A 21,216-nucleotide genomic window follows, 5' to 3' on the forward strand; every position below is an offset into this window, starting at 1 on the left:
GGAAAGCATAGTGACATTTTACTGAGAAAAAAAAAGACAGAAAGTACAGAAACGCAAAAAGTATTATAATAACACAGTTTATGCCAGACGCTTTTATCATAGCCTCTTACAGTTAGTTATATGTTCCGTGCATACATTGTTACTTATCATTGGTCGCGGGAATCGAACCAACTACCCTAGCGTTACAATCGCCATGCTCTACCAGCTGAGCTAGAAAGGAGCATAAATAGAGTAAAGTTAGAAGAATCCGATGCCAATGGCACAGCACAGTAGACCTGACCTCGGCAAGGCAGCTGAGCTGAGGCTGTTCCTTTCAGTGATTGATATGAGCCTTGGAGCCGTCAGCAGAGGTTGGTTCATCAACTCAACATTGGCCCCTTTGTGAGCGCAGAGCGTCTTGGCGACCATGCTAAATGCAGTGTTGTTGTTTTTCATTATAAGCATTATATCTTATTATATCTCCGCTAACCAGATGTCATAACGGATGACATGTTTGCTTCCCCGGGACATTTAGGCTGTATCATTTGGAACAGCAGGTGTAGGCTGTCATCGTTGATTTCGATGGTCAAACATACAATAGCCTATATAGTTCATTTGATTTTTTTTCGCTCACTGTATTTCCCGTTTTATAGTCTGGGATATTGCAGAATGGACAGTTGCTTTGCTGGAGAACGATGATTTATATTTCCATCTTTTATATGAATAAATGTGTTGATGGCTCAGTTTGAACAAAGACATTGTACTGGTTTGTCTGTGCAAGAATGCAAGAAAAGTTCACATTTTATGACAAAAAAGATTTCGAAATATTTCTAGAGGACACCATGATTCTAGAAGCCTAATTGGCTGACATCTCTAGAATTCAAATGAAATACTTTCAGGCAATAACACCACACCCATGCATTAATAACGGCGTTATTATACTGTTCTCATACGTATGTCACTGTTAACCCAGCCCTCTTCTGACCGGTGGGATTTGTCCCGTAGGCGCATGCCCAGTATGCGCTGTGTGTGACCACCAGTTCTCCATCTCCTCCACTATTCGGCCTGTATATGAGCGGATCACGAGAGAGAGCCGCATACGCTAATGTAGCCGACACAGAGGGTCTCATGGAGCTTGTCAAAGCGGCAGTGTTTTATTTGTCTTTTCGTTCACAATGCACTTTAGGATTTCAATAAGATGTATGTGTGTTTTGAGATAGTGACTTTTCTTCTCGCCTTCAACTTCTACGATTTGGTTCTTACTCAGGGTAAGTCTCCGCTTCGCTTTTCTTATTTCGCTAAACATTACATACAGTAATTGATATGCCTGTGTCTCTCTAAGTCCATTTTTTTTGTGCTCTTTGGGTCTGTACTTGATTCAAAACATGCAAGGTATACAATGATAAAGTTCGCTCAAGTGAGAGCAAATCCTTGTAGGCGACCCAAGTTTTCACTGCGCCGAGTTTTAACTTGTTGATTCACTTCTACAGTACGCATCCTGCAGTATGAGACCTGTGAGTAGCCAGCAACCGTTGTAGGCTAGACTGTTTTATGAACAGAACAGACCACACTTTGTGTTTTCTAACGGTACTTTGTATTGGGACGTTTAGGTGACATTTTTCTGGTGTTTCGGAGGGAATACAGTAATGACCCCCCCACCCCCCCACATAGGTTTCCGTTGTGAACATGATATCCGTCGTTTTTCTTCACATTGTGTCACGCTGGTTTCTAACCTCTCATTTTTGACACATTGTATCACGCAAATGGGGAGGGTCCCTTTACCGGTGATGGAACTGCTGCCAGCCATAGCTTGTTGTGTAGACTATTATATTCTGGTCATGACATTACATAATTTAATACGTGTTATATTTGTTTCTCTTCGGTGCCTAAGAATAGCCTGTTGATTAGGCTATAGTAGATCCTATTAAGGGCACTAGCTAGATATTGTGTGATGTAAAATCTCAACGTTTTACTCATTAGGTAATAACATGGCTGAACATTTGACACCACGTGAATGAAAGTGTAGCCTAAATCAAATCCAATTGTGTATGTCACATGCTTCGTAAACAACAGGTGTAGACTATCAGTGAAATGCTTAGGCTGCTTACTGGCTCTGTACAACAATGCAGAGAGAAAAAACAAACATAGAAATATAATAACACGAGGAATAAAACTGCATAGGCTCCACAATGACTAACACGGGGTACCAGTACCGAGTCCTTTGATAACGATAAACGGCTAATCCTTCACACCGGTCAATTAGCAAATACAGTGTTTAGGCTATGTAGGCGAGACTTTTATTAGGGTTAGACAACTGCCCTTGACTTTGCTTTCTCATGCTAATGAATTTGGCAAAAGGGATTGTTTGTTGCGCACCCCCGTTTCAATATAACAACAATGTCTGAAGGCAACATTGTAGGCGTACCTTTCTTATCAATAGTCATTTGGCCACATCATTCATTGGTGCGGGATTCCTCAATCTTTACGGATGGGGTTAGGGTGGCAGCAGCAGCTATAAATTCGCATCTGCTATATGAGGACTTTGATGTTGTGAAAAGTGCTGTGTGTCCACATGCGCTCAGGATGTGGATTAGTTCGCGTAAATATCGCTCTAATCTGTCACACTGTGCATTGAACATGAAAGACGAGGCATCGTTTAGAACTGCAGTTAGGACCCACATTAGCCAGCTGGCATTATGAACTGAAGAGAATAAATGAACCTATACATGGGCCGTTTTGTGAAAAGTTCTACAATGTGATAGCGTAGTCCTCGCGCCTTGGGAACATCTGGGAAACGAATTTGGCCCCAATCGTGACCACTGCCGCAAGATAACGGTTTTCTCATTGTCCCACTCCCTCGGTTATTTCGTGTGAAAAATTCCCTAAATGTTTTTCTCCCCACTTAGCTAAAACTACCTCCCCCTTTCCTTTTTAGTTTATTTTCATGTATGGGCTATTCAGGCTAGTCATCCCTGTTTTAAGGGGATGCATCTGCAACCAATTGAACATCTCCTCGAAGTAATGCTGGTTTAGGAACATGAGACAGAATAGAATGGAAGGCAGTCTTTGCATCATCTGAAATGTGTGTCATTTCAAGCATGCATCGTTTTTTTGCATCATGTTGTGCCATGCTTTTACAGACAACAAATGTAGTTATTGTTTTGTTCTAAGCAAATTCAAATAATAGGCAATAGTATAATAGGGATCGTCATTTTTATGTAATGTTTTAAAAATGTGATTGTGTAGCCTACCAAAGCTATTAACTTGGCACGTGGTTATTGAAATAAATGAAATAATGGTATTTATTTTGATCTGACTCCAATAATAGTTCATTTAGGAGAGTAAAGAGCATGTTTGCAAGAACATTGGTTTACATTAATATCAATGTATATTATGTTTCAGATCTGAGACATAACTGAACAGTTTTCAGGTTATTAGATTAGACTCTGTAAAGCATATGTACTTATGTTGACACAACATTGAAGTTGTTACATTAAGGGCCACCATAAATGTCAAGATTGTCAAGTTATACCTGAATGTGGCTGGGGAACACCACATAGTCATGGTTCCATCTGACATAGGATCAGTACAGGACTCACTTGAAAGTTACACACTATTAAACTCCATATCCATTTGTATAGCAATAAGGCTGGTTTTGCATCTCATCAACAAAGGCCTATTCTTTTTTATTTTACAAGTAGATTGGATTTTAAAGACCCTCCCACGCTCTTTGCCTAAAAGTGTGGCATTTCTCCCGAGGGAGGTGAGACCTTTGTTCATTTCAATGGGTCCAGAGCAGACTGTCTGACGGGCAGGCTCAGAGGGTGGCAGCAACAGAACTGGAACTTGTGTAATAGAACAAGACGGGTTCCTCATTTGATCACTCGCCAAAAAAAGACTCAAGATGATTCCATCCCCACAACCTCTCCTTCCCCCCAAAACACACACACACACACACACACACACACACACACACACACACACACACACACACACACACACACACACACACACACACACACCTCTTCCCCCACCTCTTTTCCCTCTACCTGGACATATGTAGTTCATTATGTTTGTTCATACTCTTATCTGTCCAACCCCCCCCCCCCCCCCCCATCCTTCCACCTCAGATGCATGTTCCCCACTGTGTGTGTAGTCAGTGGAGGGACAGGCCGGCTCTGTGTCCCTTTTGATTTTCCTAATTGAATATGAAAAGAGGGGCGGGATGAACTCCCTCCATCTGGAGGCTGGAATACAATCAGGGCCTCAACATCTGTTGCTCCACACAGACTGATGGTGTTCAGGTGCTCCTCCAGGGGTTGGAAGAATGTGCAGCGCCCTACGTGAGCTGCACACCTGGAGCGCACATGGACCTGCTGGTCACACTGGCTATCTTTACGTAACCACAACCACAGACACATAGGTGTAGCACCTCCATGTGAGGGTAAAATAGTCCAAACGTTAGACACACTATGTATGATTATGTGCTATATGTAGATAATGTGTAGTCAGGGATGCACATTTTTTATAAGAAGTTGTTCCCAAACGATAGGTCAGGAGCACTTACTGTTGGATCTTGGCTGAATTCTTTTGGGTTGTGGTGGGCCTTGTGGCTCAACACATTGATTGTGTTTGTTGAAATCCAGAATGTGGGGGGATGACCCCAAAAAGTTGGTCATCAATCATGGTTAAACATTAAGGGACCACCATCCTATGGCCATGTTTGGAGAAAAATACTGAAAGGCCTATTGTTTACTTTTTGAAGATTGTAATGTGCCAGCAGCAGTGTAATTGATTATTGCTTTATTGCTTGTGTGTTGCTATGAGGTTCATAAATGGGAGTGTACTGGGGTTGATGAATTCAAACTGGACCCTGGTGTCGATCAATCCCGCATCCAATTTTAGCTCTGAGGCTACCCATCACCCGGTCTCTCTATTCCCTCTGGTTGTTTTATGAGTCCCTCAATCCTCACAGATGTCATTTAAAACAGCTGGAGGAAGATATTAGTGATGGCAAGAACTTTGTTTTAGATATCTAGCACTTCATTCATCATCATTTATCTCTTTAGAATATTGTGTGAAGATTTTTTTTGAAGATTCTTCAATGGAGCAGACTTTTATAGATGCAAGACACAATTTATGGCCTTTGATGTTTTCACACCCCGAGTACATTCTCTTCTTTAGCTGGTTTCTTATGGATCTTGCGTGATGGAGGGACACAGATTTGTGTCAAATAATTTGCCAGCCCAGCATGTGTTAAAAACACACTTTCATGTTTTTATTTGATAGTTGTTGGTCGATTTTCCTGTCTAGTTACTCTGGTAAAGACACTTCAATGAGGGAATCAAATAAACTCATTTGAGCACAAGTCAGTTGAATAAATACAAGTTATCTATCAACCATTGATTAAAGAGAGTTTGGTCCTCATGGATGAGGGGTTATGATGACAATATTAATATTCTCTATTCATTCACTTGTTGATTTTAATAATTACTCAGGAATTTGCTTCTCCTGGTCATATAGTCTATTATACACTCATACACTGAACAGAAATATGAACACAACATGTAAAGTGTTGGTCCCATGTTTCATGAGCTGAAATGAAAGATCCAAGACATTTTCCTGACGCACAAAAACCTTATTTATCACACATTTTGTGCACAAATTCATTTACATCCCTGTTAGTGAGCATTTCTCCTTTGCCAAGATAATCCATCCACCTGACAGGTGTGACAAACCAAGAATCTGATCAAACAGCATGATCATTACACTGGTACACCTTGTGTTGGGGACAATAAATGGCCACTCCAAAATTAGACATTTTGTCACACAACACAATGCCACAGACATCTCAAGTTTTGAGGGAGCGCGCAATCGGCATGCTAACTGCAAGAATGTCCACCAGAGCTGTTGCAAGAGAATTGAATGTTAATTTCTCCTCCATAAGCCAATGTCGTTTTAGAGTATTTGGCAGTATGTCCAACCGCCTCACAACCGCAGACCACGTGTATGGCATCGTGTGGGCAAGCAGTTTGCTGATGTCAACGTTGTGAACAGAGTGCCTCATGGTGACGGTGGGGTTATGGTATTAGCAGGCATAAGCTACGGACAACGAACACAATTGCATTTTATCGATGGCAATTCGTGTGCACATAGATACTGTGGTGAGATCCTGAGGCCCATTGTGAGGCCAAGAGATGCATATCTGCATTCCCAGTCATGTGAAATCCATAGATCATATTTTCATATAGTGCTACATACATTATATTTTCATATGTGCAGACATATATTTTCATGTAGTGCAGACATATATTTTCATGTAGTGCGTACATATACAGTATTTTCATATAGTGCAGACACATATTTTCATGTAGGGCATACATATATTTTCATATAGTGCATATATATATTTCATATAGTGCATACATATATTTAATATAGTGCATACATATATTTTCATATAGTGCAGACATATATTTTCATATAGTGCCGACATATATGTTCATATAGTGCAGACATATATTTCATATAGTGCAGACATATATTTCATATAGTGCAGACATATATTTTCATATAGTGCAGACATATGTTTTCATATAGTGCCGACATATATTTTCATATAGTGCAGACATATATTTCATATAGTGCAGACATATATTTCATATAGTGCAGACATATATTTTCATATAGTGCAGACATATACGGAGCATATCAAACGTTAGGAACACCTTCCTAATATTTCATATACAGATGTGGTCCAATATATTGGCTGCCTTGCACTTTACAATGGAGCAGAACGTGTTTTTCTTCTTCCTCAAAACGGGTTAATGGCTTTTTTACCCTGGTGGTACCTGCAACTTACATCAAGTAGGATCAATTACACTTGCAGAGAATCACTTGCCTCCAACTTAATTCATTAGAATTTTGAATAATTTAGTCCAGGCCATGTTTTGACTTTGAAGTGAAAAATGTAAATTTCAGTTTAGATTATCATTTTTGGGGTCCTGTGCATCAAATAAAACAAATACACTTGTTAACACCAAAGGTTTTTTCAATTTCAACTTATTTTTGAATAAATAGTGACTCGTACATGGGTGACATTATATTTGACTGCATCTGTAGTACAAAGGCCTACACATCTTTTTAGTGAATCAGGAAACAGAAAGTGTTTTGGTGCGAGGAAACGTCTGTGTCTCTAGTCTCTCCCACATTTCTTCACAACACACTGATCCCTTAATGCCTCCCTGCTTATGTCAGATCGCAATGTATTAATGCACAGGAAGTCACCTTTGACCCAGAGGCATTAAACTCTCCCCTAGAGGGTTCAGGCTGCCAGAGAGGAATGCGGGAGCAGCCCAAACATCAGACAAGAATCCATGACTATTCACCATTGTATTTGTGTATGTTTATAGCCCCGATGGTGAGAAGAGGACATCCTAGGCTGAGTTCTGAAACACAATAGGAGAGAATATGAGATTAGAAAGTTCATTTTAGTCTGCTATATTATTGACATTTTCGTCTCTGAAATCGAGAGGTTTGATATTGTTTAAGTTGTTTGGAGAGAAAGGACACAGAGCGAAAGACAAAGCAACCTCCACAAGAGCATCCGCACAGGAAGCGGACTGGCAGGAACCGCTTTTTTTTGGGGGGGGGCACATTGATATTCCACACTTCATCAGCGGCTATACGCTTCAGCCAGGGCTAGCGCTGCTGCTATTTCCAGCTTTGTTTGTTATAGCATAAATACCCCTCCATTTTATCCCTACTCTCTCCTTTGAAGACCGCCTTGTGTTTTGTGGCAAAATACGGGAAGCTGCTTTCGTCGGACCGTAGGACGGCAGTGAGCAGAAAATACAGCCGTCCCAGGCCGGCCCGCATCAACACACACTCTAACGGCAGGTAGCCTAGCGGTTAAGAGCATTGTGACAGTAACTGAAAGGTCGCTGGTTTGAATCCCCGAGCCGACTACGTGAAAAAATCTGCCGATGTGCCATTGAGCAAGGCACTTAACCCTAATTGCTCCTGTAGGTGGCAGAGTGTCATCTAAATGACTAAAATGTCAAATGTATAACTGTTAAAGCCTGAAGCTGCTTTGTCAAATCTCAGAGCCTGTATTCGCAGTGTCTCAGAGTAGGAGTGCTGATCTAGGATCAGGTCCCCGATGCCTCATTCATTGGTATCTAAAAGGCAAAACTGACCTAGATCAGCACTCCTACTCAGAAACACTTTGTGAATACGGGCCCAGATATCCAGTAAGCTAAGCAGAGAAAACAGCTGAATGAAGCAGCTGAACCAACCAAGGCCTCGGCCAGCCCACTAGGTAAAGACAGACACAACACAACACTGGCCTGTCTCTGTCTGCTGCTGGTGCCAAGACTGCAGGATCAAACCGATCTGTGGTGTGGACAGAGGGATTTACTCCAACCACACAGGGCCAGATAGCTACTGAACTCACCCACGCAGTTACTACAGAGGCTTGGGTGAGCACCCGAGCCACAGACATGTAGCACAGAGTTTGGCAAACACTGTTTCAGATGTTGACACCTTAAGACAAGAATTTCAATTAGATTGTTATTGTCATGGAGTTATGGAAGACAGTTTGCTGAACTCTAGCTACAGCCTGGGCGAGGTTAGTTAATGTAGCTGTAGCCAGTCATAATGGCTTAAAGATGGCCGTCCCACATTGCGTGTCTGTCAGCGTTTTAGTTGACATATTTTACATTTCAGACAAATGTTGTGCAATAGTGTTAAAATGACTCAGCGGTTTGTAGCTTTCTCAGAGCTGACACTGAGCTATTGTAGTGGCGTTTTTTCCCCAGCTCTGAGCTATTGTAGTGGCGTTTTTCCCCAGCTCTGAGCTATTGTAGTGGCGTTTTTTCCCTCCTTACCCTCTCCTCCGTCCTCTCTTCTCTTCTCTTCCTTCCATGCCTTTGTTATTAGCCGCCAGTCTGTGCATTGTATAGTTGGAAAGTCAGACTGCATCTGCTGTGAGTGCTAAGTCTTGTGATCTTTCAGGCCAGTCATACGGTACATGTCCCTTTGTATATGCGTAGCGGGGCAGGAAATGGGATGGGTACGTCTTGGCAGATGTCTCCGTCCCGCCGATGAAAGCGGCGCGTCTGACGTGATTGATTCCCGCTCTCGAGTCGTGAGGAGAAGTAAGGGGCATCACACTGGGAGAAGAAGAGGGTGCTTTTGAGGTGGGCAGTGTGTCCCCCTCATGAATGTGCGTGCACACACTGACAGATGGGGTTGTAGGAGAGACTGCACACACTTCTCTCACTGTATTTCTCTCTCTCTCTCTCTCTCTCTCTCTCACTCTCACTCACTCACTCACACACACACACACACACACACACACACACACACACACACACACACACACACACACACACACACACACACACACACACACACACACACACACACACACTGCCTGCCTGCATGGCCAGAAAGTATGTTTTCTCTTGAGTGCCGGTGAAAGGGTTCACTCATTCTTCAGGCCTTCACAGCAAACACGACCCCCTAGCCCCACTAAACCAGCCACAACATAGAGTGATGTGTCTGTCACCCATCCACCTCAGATGACCAACCCTTAAAAGCCCTTTCAGTAGTCACCACCTCCATTGTGTTTGTGTAACCCCTCGGTGAGGGACCATGTGTGTTCTCTCTGTCCCCCTGACAGTATGGATGGATTACCCACCACACCAGGCCCCATTCCGACTCATCCGTTATCTCCTGGAGTTGAAGATAGCTGTGTGTGTTGTGACTTCCCTCACACTGTGCTCTCCTCTCCCCCATACAGTGCAGTCCATTCTCAGAGCTGACTACATACATACCCAACAGGCTGTTCTGGCTGAGGAAACACACTGACACCAATACAGGCACTGGAAAGTGTTGGGAAAACATGCTCTACTCTACTCTACTATGCTCTGCTCTACTGTCCTGTTCGGGCCTGTCTTGTCCTGTCCTGTTACTGTACATTATATACTGTGTGTCCTCGTGGTGTCTGTCTGTCTCTCTGTCAGTCTGTCTCTAGGCCTACTATGCTCATTAGCAGCTCCTGGGGCCTCTGACTCCCAGCTCTGTGTATTGCTGATGAGCTCTCCCCACTCCGCACAGCCAGAGCCTGTCATTGTCTATTAAAGGGCTCGCAGCGGGGCTCGACGTGCCTCACTGGCCAATTCATTCCTCCTCCTCCGACCTCCATATATTGTACAACCTCATCGCACCATGCCACCATCCACTGCTGGCCCATTCATCCCAATAGAAACATAAAGATAACAATGTCAACAACAAAAAAAGATAAAAACACAACAATTCACGAAAAGTGCACAACTAGTGCTGTTGCCATGGCTTTTATCAACTCTCTGCCCTTGGCAACGGGTAATTTGTTTGGCCTCTCTCCGGGGCGAGGAGCACAAAGAGGGGCAGGCGAACAGCCGTACAGACACAGACGGGTGAGGAGGAGGGCTGGAGGCCGAATGGTCCACTGGCCGCGCCAATTGTGTCATTAAAATGGCAGCTCGTTAAGAGAGGGGAGCGCGGACTTGCGGTCACCACAATGCAGGCTGCTATAGGGCTACTTGGGTTGGGTCGGCTGAAGCTCCTGAGTGCTCCTAGGCTTGCTAGCGGTTGGTGACTAACGCTAACTCACTTTAATGAAGGATGACTGAGGCTGACGTGTTCCACACGCCCAGCCCTGTCCAGTCCAACCTGCCTCCCTCCTCTCTCCTCCTACATAGCTAGCTGGAATCTCCTCCCTTATTTCTTCTCCTCTCTCCCCTGCCCAGAAAGGTTTGCCATGTTAATGCTTTACTCTTCTAGCAATTGGCCTATATGTATAGGGCTACATTGAAATGTTTCTTACAGAAGTTATATTAAATGCATAACCATGGTAGCAATTGAAAGGGAACAGTTTGGAGATTATGGGGAAATGATTAGACCAAAGTTGAGGACATAGCAGTTCACCTGGCACAAGACTGAAACCAAACATTACACTGTTGATTTTATGTGTATTTTACATTTACTGTACTTTTCACAGCATTTGTTGAGAACAAAATCTCAAAATACACTGGATACATTCAGTAACATGATAACAGTATTCCTGGAAAATGTGGGGTAGGTTCAACATAAGGCAAATAAAATGACAAGGGTTTGAGTGAGAGGACTAACTGGAGTCTCCAAGTGGTCACACACATCTCCAAAGTGTGCTCAGTTCTCAAGTAATTTCAATGCACTCATTTGAAAGGTTGTCCTATTACCAACATGACTAGCTAAGTTATAAACTACAATGTTACAGTAATAGGCTTTCACAGGGCCAGTCAGAGAAACAGATGGTCATTTTGGTGAGCATAGAAAGGAGTCGTGAGTGCATTCAGGTGCGTGTTCCACAGTGAATTCTCTTCACAATAAACAAACATAGGCTCATTCTGTTCAGAACAACCCAGGGTATGACGCCATGTCCTCTTGTAACTAACTGTACATCAAACATAGTGATCATAAATGTTGACACTGTATATGACGTGAGTTTTATGACATGGGTGTTTGGCTTGCTTGTATGACATTAAAGCGGTATTTATTATAATCCTCAACGTCTCATCTTTCAAAATACAATTTTCAAAATACAATCTTAATTTACAACATTTCCCTTACTCGGACAACAAAACATTAGCAAAAGTGGCCCAATTAGCGAGAGGGATGGGGGCAACTTCTTGTCACACGCGGTTCTCAAGTTTAGGATGTCTGTCAGTCAAAATCCACACAGAGCTGTGAAGGAGTGAGTGAGCTCTTGCGTCATGTATAGGATGTCACTGTACAGCCTCTGCGTTCCAATTTAGGCGCTTATCAGTGCCCAAATCTGCAATTTTCAACTCGTATTCGGGTAAGAATGTATTAATGACACCCCCACCCTGTCCTCTTGTCTATGGTGGAGTGGCATGTCTCTGGCTATGTGTCAGTTGAGGCAAAGAGAGTAACAGAACAGTCACTACCGTGGTGATACTGTACTCCTCCACTGTCTCTCCTCTCCTCTACTGGACAGGGGAAGACAGAGTCACAGACACACAGAGCCAGGATGCCGAGGCCTGCTCTTCCTCACCACGACACTGCATCGGTCATGGCATGAATGGAATCCAGAGGCTGTTGTGGCGCCTCCCTCTGGGTGGAAGCCACGGAGCCACGGGGTTCCACGGCCCCATATTGTAAACTGTCCCTACTCCCTCCCTCTGTCTGGTTCTCATTCCCGTTTGATCAGTTTTGCAGAGGCTGTCAAGTGCCGACCCTTTTAAGTTTTTGGCCTTAATTTCTGCCAGAGTTCAATTTTTCTCTCTGTCTCTCGCTCTGTCGCTGTCTCTGACTCCCTCACTTCAAATATTTGAACATCAAATGCTGCCTCTTCACGTAACTCACACAAGAGATGAGAGCCGGGCCAACGTGTTCCTTCCTTTCGTTGCAAACAACTTTGCTGTGTGAAGTAGTTTGGGGAGCAGGGCATGAGGAGTCCAGAGGGGCTGGTCTGTGGGGCGGCTGGTGGGTTGAGTTAGCGTGGGAGGGGGGCATTAAAAGGGTTGGGGTGGGAGTGTGTACTGAGAGAGAGAGGTTGTGGGGGGGGGGGGGGGGCTTGAAGAGGGGAATTCCTTTCATGTGGCTTGTGGGTGGGATTATTACTATTCCTCTGAAAACAGGGACACAGTAGCAGGGCTAGCTCAAAGTGCTAGCACATGTTACTGGGTTTCAAGAAAAGGAGAGAGGGATGGAGAGAGGTTGAGAGAGAGGGAGATAAAGAGTCAGAGAAAGAGAGAGTGAGTCAGCACCCGGAGACGCCTAGCTCTCTGACTCACTAAAAGGGGCCTTGTGGTTGTGAGTGGCTGGAGAGAAGACCGAGACCCTTTCCAAGTCCCTGCCTACCTCTAATGACAGACCATCTCTGTCCAAGACAACTGCATCGCCAATCCACTTTACTGCACTCACTCACGCTCTGTAGTTCTATATATAGGTCACATGACATGTTGACATGTCTTTTCTGTTAAGAGAAAAGGTGAGTCAGTTCCTGCTACATAGTTAACCAACATGATTCAGGCCGGGGCAAGGTTTGTTTGTGGTGTCACTGGTGTTGCTTGCCGCTATTCTGTTAGCTCCCCTCGTATGACCCATGTCTTCCTCTCTGGTGTGTTAGTCACGCTGCTTCTCTCTGTTTACTCCCAGGCCTTTATAGCCTCCTAATGAATGTGGTGTCATTAGAAGCCAATGGAAACCATCGTAGCAATATGACAACAGCTTTTGTTTAGCGTGGGCTGTCAGACAGGAAGGCTCTCTCACCTCAGAACAACAACAATGTGACAGGTGAAATTGTAGCGGTGCGCAGAGAGAACGCTAAGTGGTGTCACACTGATGCGCATAGACACACACACACACACACACACAAACTCTCTCTTTCTCACACACACACACAGACACACACACACACACACACACCACCCCCACACACACACACACACACACACACACACACACACACACACACACACACACACACACACACACACACACACACACACACACACACACACACACACACACATACTTTAAAGGCTACTACTGGGGGTCAAGCCAGAGAGATCTGTGTCTCATTACAAAGACAACAAGGATGGTTCTGGTTTCCATCAGACCGAACCCAGACCAGGACCCTACCCAGACCAGACCCACTCGGATACATCACAGACGGTCAACGATGCAGCACTTAGACCCTAAAACACTTTCATCTCCACCACTGCGTTTGTTGTTCCTCCTTTAGCGTGTCACTGATACGAGATCGACATTAAGAAGACAAGAGTAAGGAAAAGAAAACAGAATCAAGTTGATGAAAGGATTGAGCCTGGATCAGACATAAATGGAAGGGGAGGAAGAGAGGAGGAGACGAAGACCATGTCTGGGCCGAGATGAAAGACAAAAAGCTGGAGAGAGAGAATTCTGATAATTATGACATTTCCTCAAGGAGCATAAACAGATTCTAATATGTTTCTGTAAGAGACCTTTTCCTCTTGTTGTGATTATTATTCGGAAGGCTAGAAGTCTGGCTTGAGCATGTGTGTGAGTTTCCTCTATCCAGTCTTCTCTCTCTCCACCCGCTCTTCTCTCTGTCTCTCCACCTTCTCTCTCTCTCTCTCCATCCCCTCTATTTCTCTCTCCATCCCCTCTTCTCTATTTCTCTGGGTCCCATTAAGCCCGATGATCTGTCTGCTATATGTCCTCAGGTCATGGAATTGAGGTTATTCACTTTCATTTAAGACCACAAACGTCTCTTCTGACAGTTTTATTCCATTTACCAGAAGAAAACGTTCATTGACCTATCATGTAAACTTTTTTTTTTTTTTTTGTATGGAACTGAATATTGTGTATGTTTCCAGTCTTGAGCATCTTAAGATGTCCTGACCAAAATGATGCGGTAAAATGCATTGTATCATGCTTCATTGTTAGGCCATTGATGTGTTTGCATTGGTTACGTTGGGGCAGAATGTCTTGGTTAAGCAGAGACCAAAGCTTTCTCAAGAATACACACTTGTTGCTCTGAAAGGGTAGATAATAAGAGCTTACTCCAGATCTGTTTAGTCTGCAGACATTGTTGACCAGACGCACAAAGGATGAAATAGGTGTATTGAGACAAACACATAAGCTCAGCTGTAATACCATTATCAATCAATCGCTCCAGCCCCAAAGCAGAACTGTGTTTTTAAGCCACTGTGAATCCGTTATATTTATGGGTGGATTTCAAGGTGCCGCCCGCCTGGAAAGTCTCTCCGGGTTTGCCAGGGCTTAAGACAAAACAAGCTGGGGAGTGAGTGAGTGCTACTGTATCAAAGCAAAGACTTTCTCTGCAAAGACTAACTCCTCCGTGTCTGTCTGTTTCTCCTCCACAGATTCGTCCTGCTGCCACCATGCTGCGGAACTCACACCATGTAGGGAAGCATGCGATCAGGTAAGGGAGGCCACAGACTGAACACACACACACACACAGTTTAAAGTAGAGCACAAGTGAGAGAACTTTAGCCCCAGCACAATGGTCTCCGTATTATTTGTACCTCATAAATAATGACTATTTGATGAAGAGCACTGAAATGTATTTTTTTCTCTGTCCTTTGAAGTGTAGCGATGAGCGCTAGAATAACAATTCTGCCTGTCTCCCATTTGAGTTAGGAGCAGGTGAGGGGTCTATCTTCTTTTGTTCCTCTTATGCCCTCTCTCGCTCTCTAGCTCTCTCTCTCTCTCGCTCTCGCGCTCTTCAGATGTAAGATCTTAATTTGATCACTCTATTGTTTCCGAGAATGTTCCTGCACAGCAGGAAATGCAAACTTTAGAAAACGTTGAAAAACTCAAATACACTACAAGTTTGCATTTCCTCTTTGAAATGTTAGACTTGATTTGCCCGAACAAAAAAGGTATCGATCCCTACAAAAATGTCCATGAATTATAATCCACATAATAATTCACATTTCCCGTTGCTGCAGGATTATTTTCCTGCTGTAGCAAACTATCTCAAATTAAGATCCTACATCTGTATCTCTGCATCTTATTCTTATTTATTGTAGTGAAGGAATCTGCCAAAGCAGTGCACAATTTCATGGATCCTTGCCTTCTGTGTCTCACTAAGACATGAAAGAGACATCTGAAAGGCTTTTTATTTTTTATGGAACCGAAAAAGGGCAGACCCCTAGCCCATTTCAGTAGGCTATTACTGATGGCGTACCACCAGCACCACTCTCCCCCTCCCCTTTACAGAGAGAGAGAGACTCATTGATGCTGTAGTGTTGAACCACGCTCAGCAAGGTCGCCCTGTCCCCAGCACTGCACCTGCCACTGAGGGGGGGAGATCCAAATTATAGAGGGGGGAGAGAAAGTAAGAGAGTGACAGACAGAGAGAGAAAGAAGGGGGAGAGGGCAGAGATATAATGTCCGTCTTGTTCGCGTCCCTGCAAGCGGCTGTGTTTCTGCAGAGAAAGTGTTTTTTTTCAGGGGTGTGCCACAGGGCTCCGTGTAAACAGTGTTCCATTTCTTCTTAGGGGATGACTACCTCTTTGATGAGGGGAGGCCTTCAGTCTCTGAAAGGACAAGGTCATTCCTCTTTGGATGTTTCAGTCTGGCACCCCACATTTATTTATCTTTCAATGTTGGACTGAGAAAGAGAGAGAAGTTTTATATACTGAACAAAAATATAATATAAATATAAATGCAACGATTTGAAAGTTTTTACTGAGTTACAGTTTATATAAGGAAATCAGTCAATTGAAGTAAATTCATTAGGCTCTAATCTATGGATTTCAAATGACTGGGAATACAGATATGTATTTTTCCATGTGTTTGATGCCATTCCATTTACGCCGTTTCAGCCATTATTATGAGCCATTCTCCCCTCAGCAGCCTCCTGTGCTCAGCAAACCACTCGCCTACACGACGCCACTTGGTCTGCGGTTGTGAGGCCGGTTGGACACTGCCAAATTCTCTAAAACGATGTTGGAGGCGGCTTATGGTAGAGAAATGAACATTATATTTTCTGGCAACAGCTCTGGTGGACATTCCTGCAGTCACCATGTCATTTGTACGCTTCCTCAAAACTTGAGACATCTGTGGCATTGTGTTGTGTGACAAAACTGCACAATTTAGTGTGGCCTTTTATTATCCCCAGCACAAGGTGCACCTGTGTAATGATCATGCTGTTTAATCAGCTTCTTCATATGCCACACCTTTCAGGTGGATGGATTATCTTGGCAATGGAAAAATGCTCACTAACAGGGATGTAAACAAATTTGTGCACAAAATTTGAGCGAAATACGTTTTTTCGTGCATATAGAACATTTCTGGGTTCTTTTATTTCAGCTCATGAAACATGGCACCAATACTTTACATGTTGCGTTTATATTTTTGTTCAGTGTAAAAAAGGTGCCATCTACGTAGAACCTAAAAGTGTTCTTCGCCTGTCTACATAGGAGAACCCCTTAAATAACCCTTTTTGGTTCCAGGTAGAACCCCTTTGAGTTCCATTTAGAACCCTGTCCACAGAGGGTCCTACATGGAGCCCAAAAGAGTTCTACCTGGATCCAAAAAGGGTTCTACCTTGAGCCAAAAAGGCTTCTCCTATGGGGACAGACGAATAACCTGTTTGGAACCCTTTTTTCTAAGAGTGTAGGTTGTACGTTTCCATGGCCCAAATTAACCACGTCTTTGTAGTGTTCTGCAGATGTATTTTATTAACGGCCAAGAACTCACCGCTCGACAGCTGCTTTCGAAGGTACAGATCTTGGGAATGTTCCAACTGTAAGAAGATTACCGTCCGTCAGTCCCCAGCGTATACCTCGATGTAGTTCACCTCACAAATAAAGAATGTGTTATTAGTTTCAGGTGATTCATTCCATGTGCACTTGATGTTCTGGATAGAATGTCGAATAATGAGGATAAACAGTGAGAATGCATGAACAGAAAGCAGAACAAGCCAACTTTATCACCCTGGTTAGAATAAAACAATAGCAGACACACGGTGGTGTAGATGTCAGTATCACAGACGAGTCAAAAGGAAGATGCCGTTCAACAGTTGGGGGCTGAACTCTTTAGTGTAGAAATACTCTACTACTACTGCACTCTTTACAACATATTACTCAGATATTACACAGTAACTTCTCACGCTGAATCCAACTGTGGGCTTTTTTTTGTGAAGTTAAACAACGAAGGAGTGAAGGAGACCAACCAAAAACAACATCAACTCCCAACTCCCATCATGTGTTTAGTCTTTTAGATTGCTCTGCCTAAGTGGCTATGAATCTTCCAAAGTTAATTTCATGACTGTGCACTAAGCCAGAGAGTGTTGGCAGGCGCAGGATTCTCCCAGACCGTGTGGGAGTCAACCAACAGCTCCTCACCCTGCGTTGATAAGGCCACAGTTGGCAGCTGTCATTGGCCCTGCCATGTTTGTTTTATGTCGCAGGGTCACACGACCTAGAGAGCCATGCCTGAGTGTGAATAGAGTTAAGATGAACTCTTCTGTCATTTGGGGACGATTTCTACTTTTCTCAGGCAAACGTTAGTCTTGTTAATTGAGTGGTAAGTGTAAGCATACCAAATGGCTGTTGTTGTTACGATACTGTTGTTACATGAGAATTTCATTATACAAAACTTGTTTACATAGATTAGAGGTGTCGGGGGGGGGGGGGGGGGGGGGGGGGGGGGGGTTGTGATTTCCATCAATGTAATTGTCCGCATCATTTCCAATCCCCCTTATACTTTTTGTAAATATATATATATATATATATTCCTTTATTATTTTCCCCTAACCACACCACCCCTCCCCTAATTGTAGTAAACTAATGGTCAACAACACTTAGGTGTCTACTTCCAGCTTATACATACTATATACATTTTACAGACATGGTATATTTTACAATAGTTCTCTTTTGTTTGTTTTCAGTCCCACCCTTCAGCTTCAAATCCTCCCATCTATCTCTGAAGACCATCCAGTTTTGATTTCTATTTGCCATATATTGTTCAACTGTGCTGTGATGTTTCACAAAAGTTCTGAACCTTTCTTTTCTCATAGATTCTACACATTGTCAATTAAAGATAAATATTTTTGCTAAGAGTATTATTATATTATTGATCGATTGACAATACATTTTTGAATCACCCAGCAGTGCTATCTGCAGGGTTAGCTCCAGGTAAATGTTGTAATTCTTCATCCATTCCTGAACCTGCTACATATGGACAGTACCAAAACAAACCATCTAATGATTTAGTATCTTCGCAGCAAAATCTGCAGAGCTATCCCCCATATTTATAACATTGTAGTGGTTGCAAGAATGTTGTATAATTTAAATTGAAAAACTCTACGTTATGAATCCAGCGTTGTTTTGTGTATCAGTTCATAAACCATGTGCCATGGAATCGTAAATCATTGAAAATCTCTTCCCAACTATTTAGCTATCTATATTGCAAATGTATGGATATTGTTCTTGGTGAAAACATGTTTTGAATTCATTATAACACACTGGTTTTCTGTTTCCAGCTCGCCACCATAAAAAGCGAATCTCGTTTGAAGCACCTACTACAGCGATTACCAAGCTACTGCCCTGAGTCTATGGTAAGTGCCGATTTCTGGTCTACAAATAGTCTTCGGTCAAATGCGTCTGTAATAAAGTTGGCTATGAAATCTTTTATTATGACAGAGGAAATGTATCGGTGGCCGTGGTAAAGCTTATACGCATTAATCACAAGTCTATTGCACCGGGTTTGGCTACAAGTATAAAATAAGTATCAAAAAGTGGAGCTTGAAACCAGGCTTAACACTCCTCACCCACCAACGTAATTACAAACCCTAATGTTTTTGATCTGCTCGAAACAGCCAATTAGGAACCAGTCTGTCATTAGCTAGAGGTAAATACTTTATCTTATTTGAACACATGTCTTGCACTCATTTGCTAAAATGGATTAGATGTTTGGATTTTGGAAACGATTTCACCGACATGTTAGCACTGAAGTTCCGTGGTTCCTTTCACTCTCAGACCCCGCAAAACATCTCAAAGCTGTTCTAAGGGATTCTTGGCTCTGTGAGGTGTAATAGAAGATGTACTAAAATTTGCCCCCTGTCGTCCTTCATGTTCTGAAACTTTCTTGGGTTTCCCTTCATCACAAATCATGTTTATACTTCATGTAAATATATAAAGTCTCTCCGTCGGCCTCGCAAATTATAGTGATGCCTCCTGACAAGCGGCTCCTCTCTTCGCGAGCCAGCTGACTGACACGAGTTAGTGTTTACAATGATGTACGGAGTTGAACCTCAGACAATGTCCAGTTTTTAAAGTTGATCATCTTGTTTAGGGCTAGAGATAGAGAGTGTGCTCTCTGAGCCACTCACTGCTCCTTCTCCATGCGTTGTGCTCTCTATCCAGAGGAGCCTGGGATGTTTGTGTTTATTACTGTGTTATTAATCCCACACAGTATGTCACCACAAAGCTCTTATGAGTTTATGTGTCTCTGTTGTTTTTTTCCACTGCATTCATATATGTTTTAATTAAAAATAAAATGCTCTCTATAAAATTCAATAGCCTGTTGTTTCACCAGAGCCAGGAGTTCTCTGAGGTCATTTTTTCTAGGGCTGAAAAAAATGTTGGGACAGGATGTCTAGAAATGCACAGAAATCCTTACTTTTACAAACCCCTGACAGAGGTCTTCCTGTTGATTCATGCTCACTTATGTTCAACACAAGGCCCCTACATTTTTAATTTGTCCCAACTAAAGAGAAACCACCGTACGTCAAAACAACCTGTTGTTCTGTTATGAACTGGGCATTTTCATGGCATTTTCTTCTCCTGTTCTCTTGCTTGTTCTGGCGTTGGTCCTCTGTTTATAATGCTATGACCTTTCTTCTGTATTTCACAGAATGAACTTTGGATTTGCATCAACTCCACACTACCTGGTAAGATCTGCAGGCAGCGTTTCAAAGGGAGACATTGCTGTTACAGACAAATCTACCTGTCAGAACATAACATAATGCCTCCCAGATGCAAAAACATTGTTGATCCTTACGCACACACACACACACACACGCGCACGCACGCACGCACACACACACACACACACACTCGCACCACGTGCACACACACGCACACACACTCACAGTGTTGCTTAGCTCAACACTGTGTACCCATTGAGCCCACACTAAAAGTCCATATAAGTCCACAGTTTAAAGCCAGACTCAGTAAGTCTCATTTACGCAGTTTGTGTTCATGAAATATCAAACTATCGGGGCAACAGTTTTACTTGTTTGTAAACAAACCCAGGCAAGACGTCATAACGTGCTCTACCTAAGATTTCTCAAGCGGCCTCTGGGCCAGCGGCCCTTTGATCAGTATCAGACAGCTGGTGTTCTCATTTGCTTGTAGCCTACAACTGGCACTTTAGGTTACTCTACCGTATTATAAAAATGAGTTGGCTATGGATGTTATAGCAGTATAATGTTATTCTAATTAACACACAATGATATACTGCGCCACAACGGTAGGCTATATAGCGCCGCCGTTATCTGCTTGATCTCTTGCTTTTGCAGTGCAAACACCCTCAGAAACTATAGGATTATTATAAAATAAATCGACCAAGGGGAAAATAACCAACCAGCTAGCAACTCCAGAAAAGTGTGTGAGTAAGTGCATTAACGTTTACTTGGCTGTAGGCTAATCACCCACCAGTAGGTTATGC

At 43.1% G+C, this 21,216-nt stretch overlaps 1 protein-coding gene across 1 annotated transcript in view; it reads left to right on the plus strand.

Moving 5' to 3' along the window:
• Window positions 1–986: 986 nt before the first annotated feature.
• LOC139367075 (reversion-inducing cysteine-rich protein with Kazal motifs-like) overlaps window positions 987–21,216 on the plus strand; it is a 59,923-nt gene continuing 39,693 nt past the window's right edge. Inside the window, exons 1-4 of the mRNA XM_071105081.1 lie at window positions 987–1,247; window positions 14,898–14,956; window positions 19,028–19,102; window positions 20,401–20,437. Of these exons, the coding sequence (XP_070961182.1) occupies window positions 1,178–1,247; window positions 14,898–14,956; window positions 19,028–19,102; window positions 20,401–20,437 (241 nt within the window). The 5' untranslated portion in view covers window positions 987–1,177. The remainder of the gene's footprint in view (window positions 1,248–14,897; window positions 14,957–19,027; window positions 19,103–20,400; window positions 20,438–21,216) is intronic.

Source organism: Oncorhynchus clarkii, chromosome 15, assembly GCF_045791955.1.
Source record: "Oncorhynchus clarkii lewisi isolate Uvic-CL-2024 chromosome 15, UVic_Ocla_1.0, whole genome shotgun sequence".
In the NCBI taxonomy this organism is placed as follows: domain Eukaryota; kingdom Metazoa; phylum Chordata; class Actinopteri; order Salmoniformes; family Salmonidae; genus Oncorhynchus; species Oncorhynchus clarkii.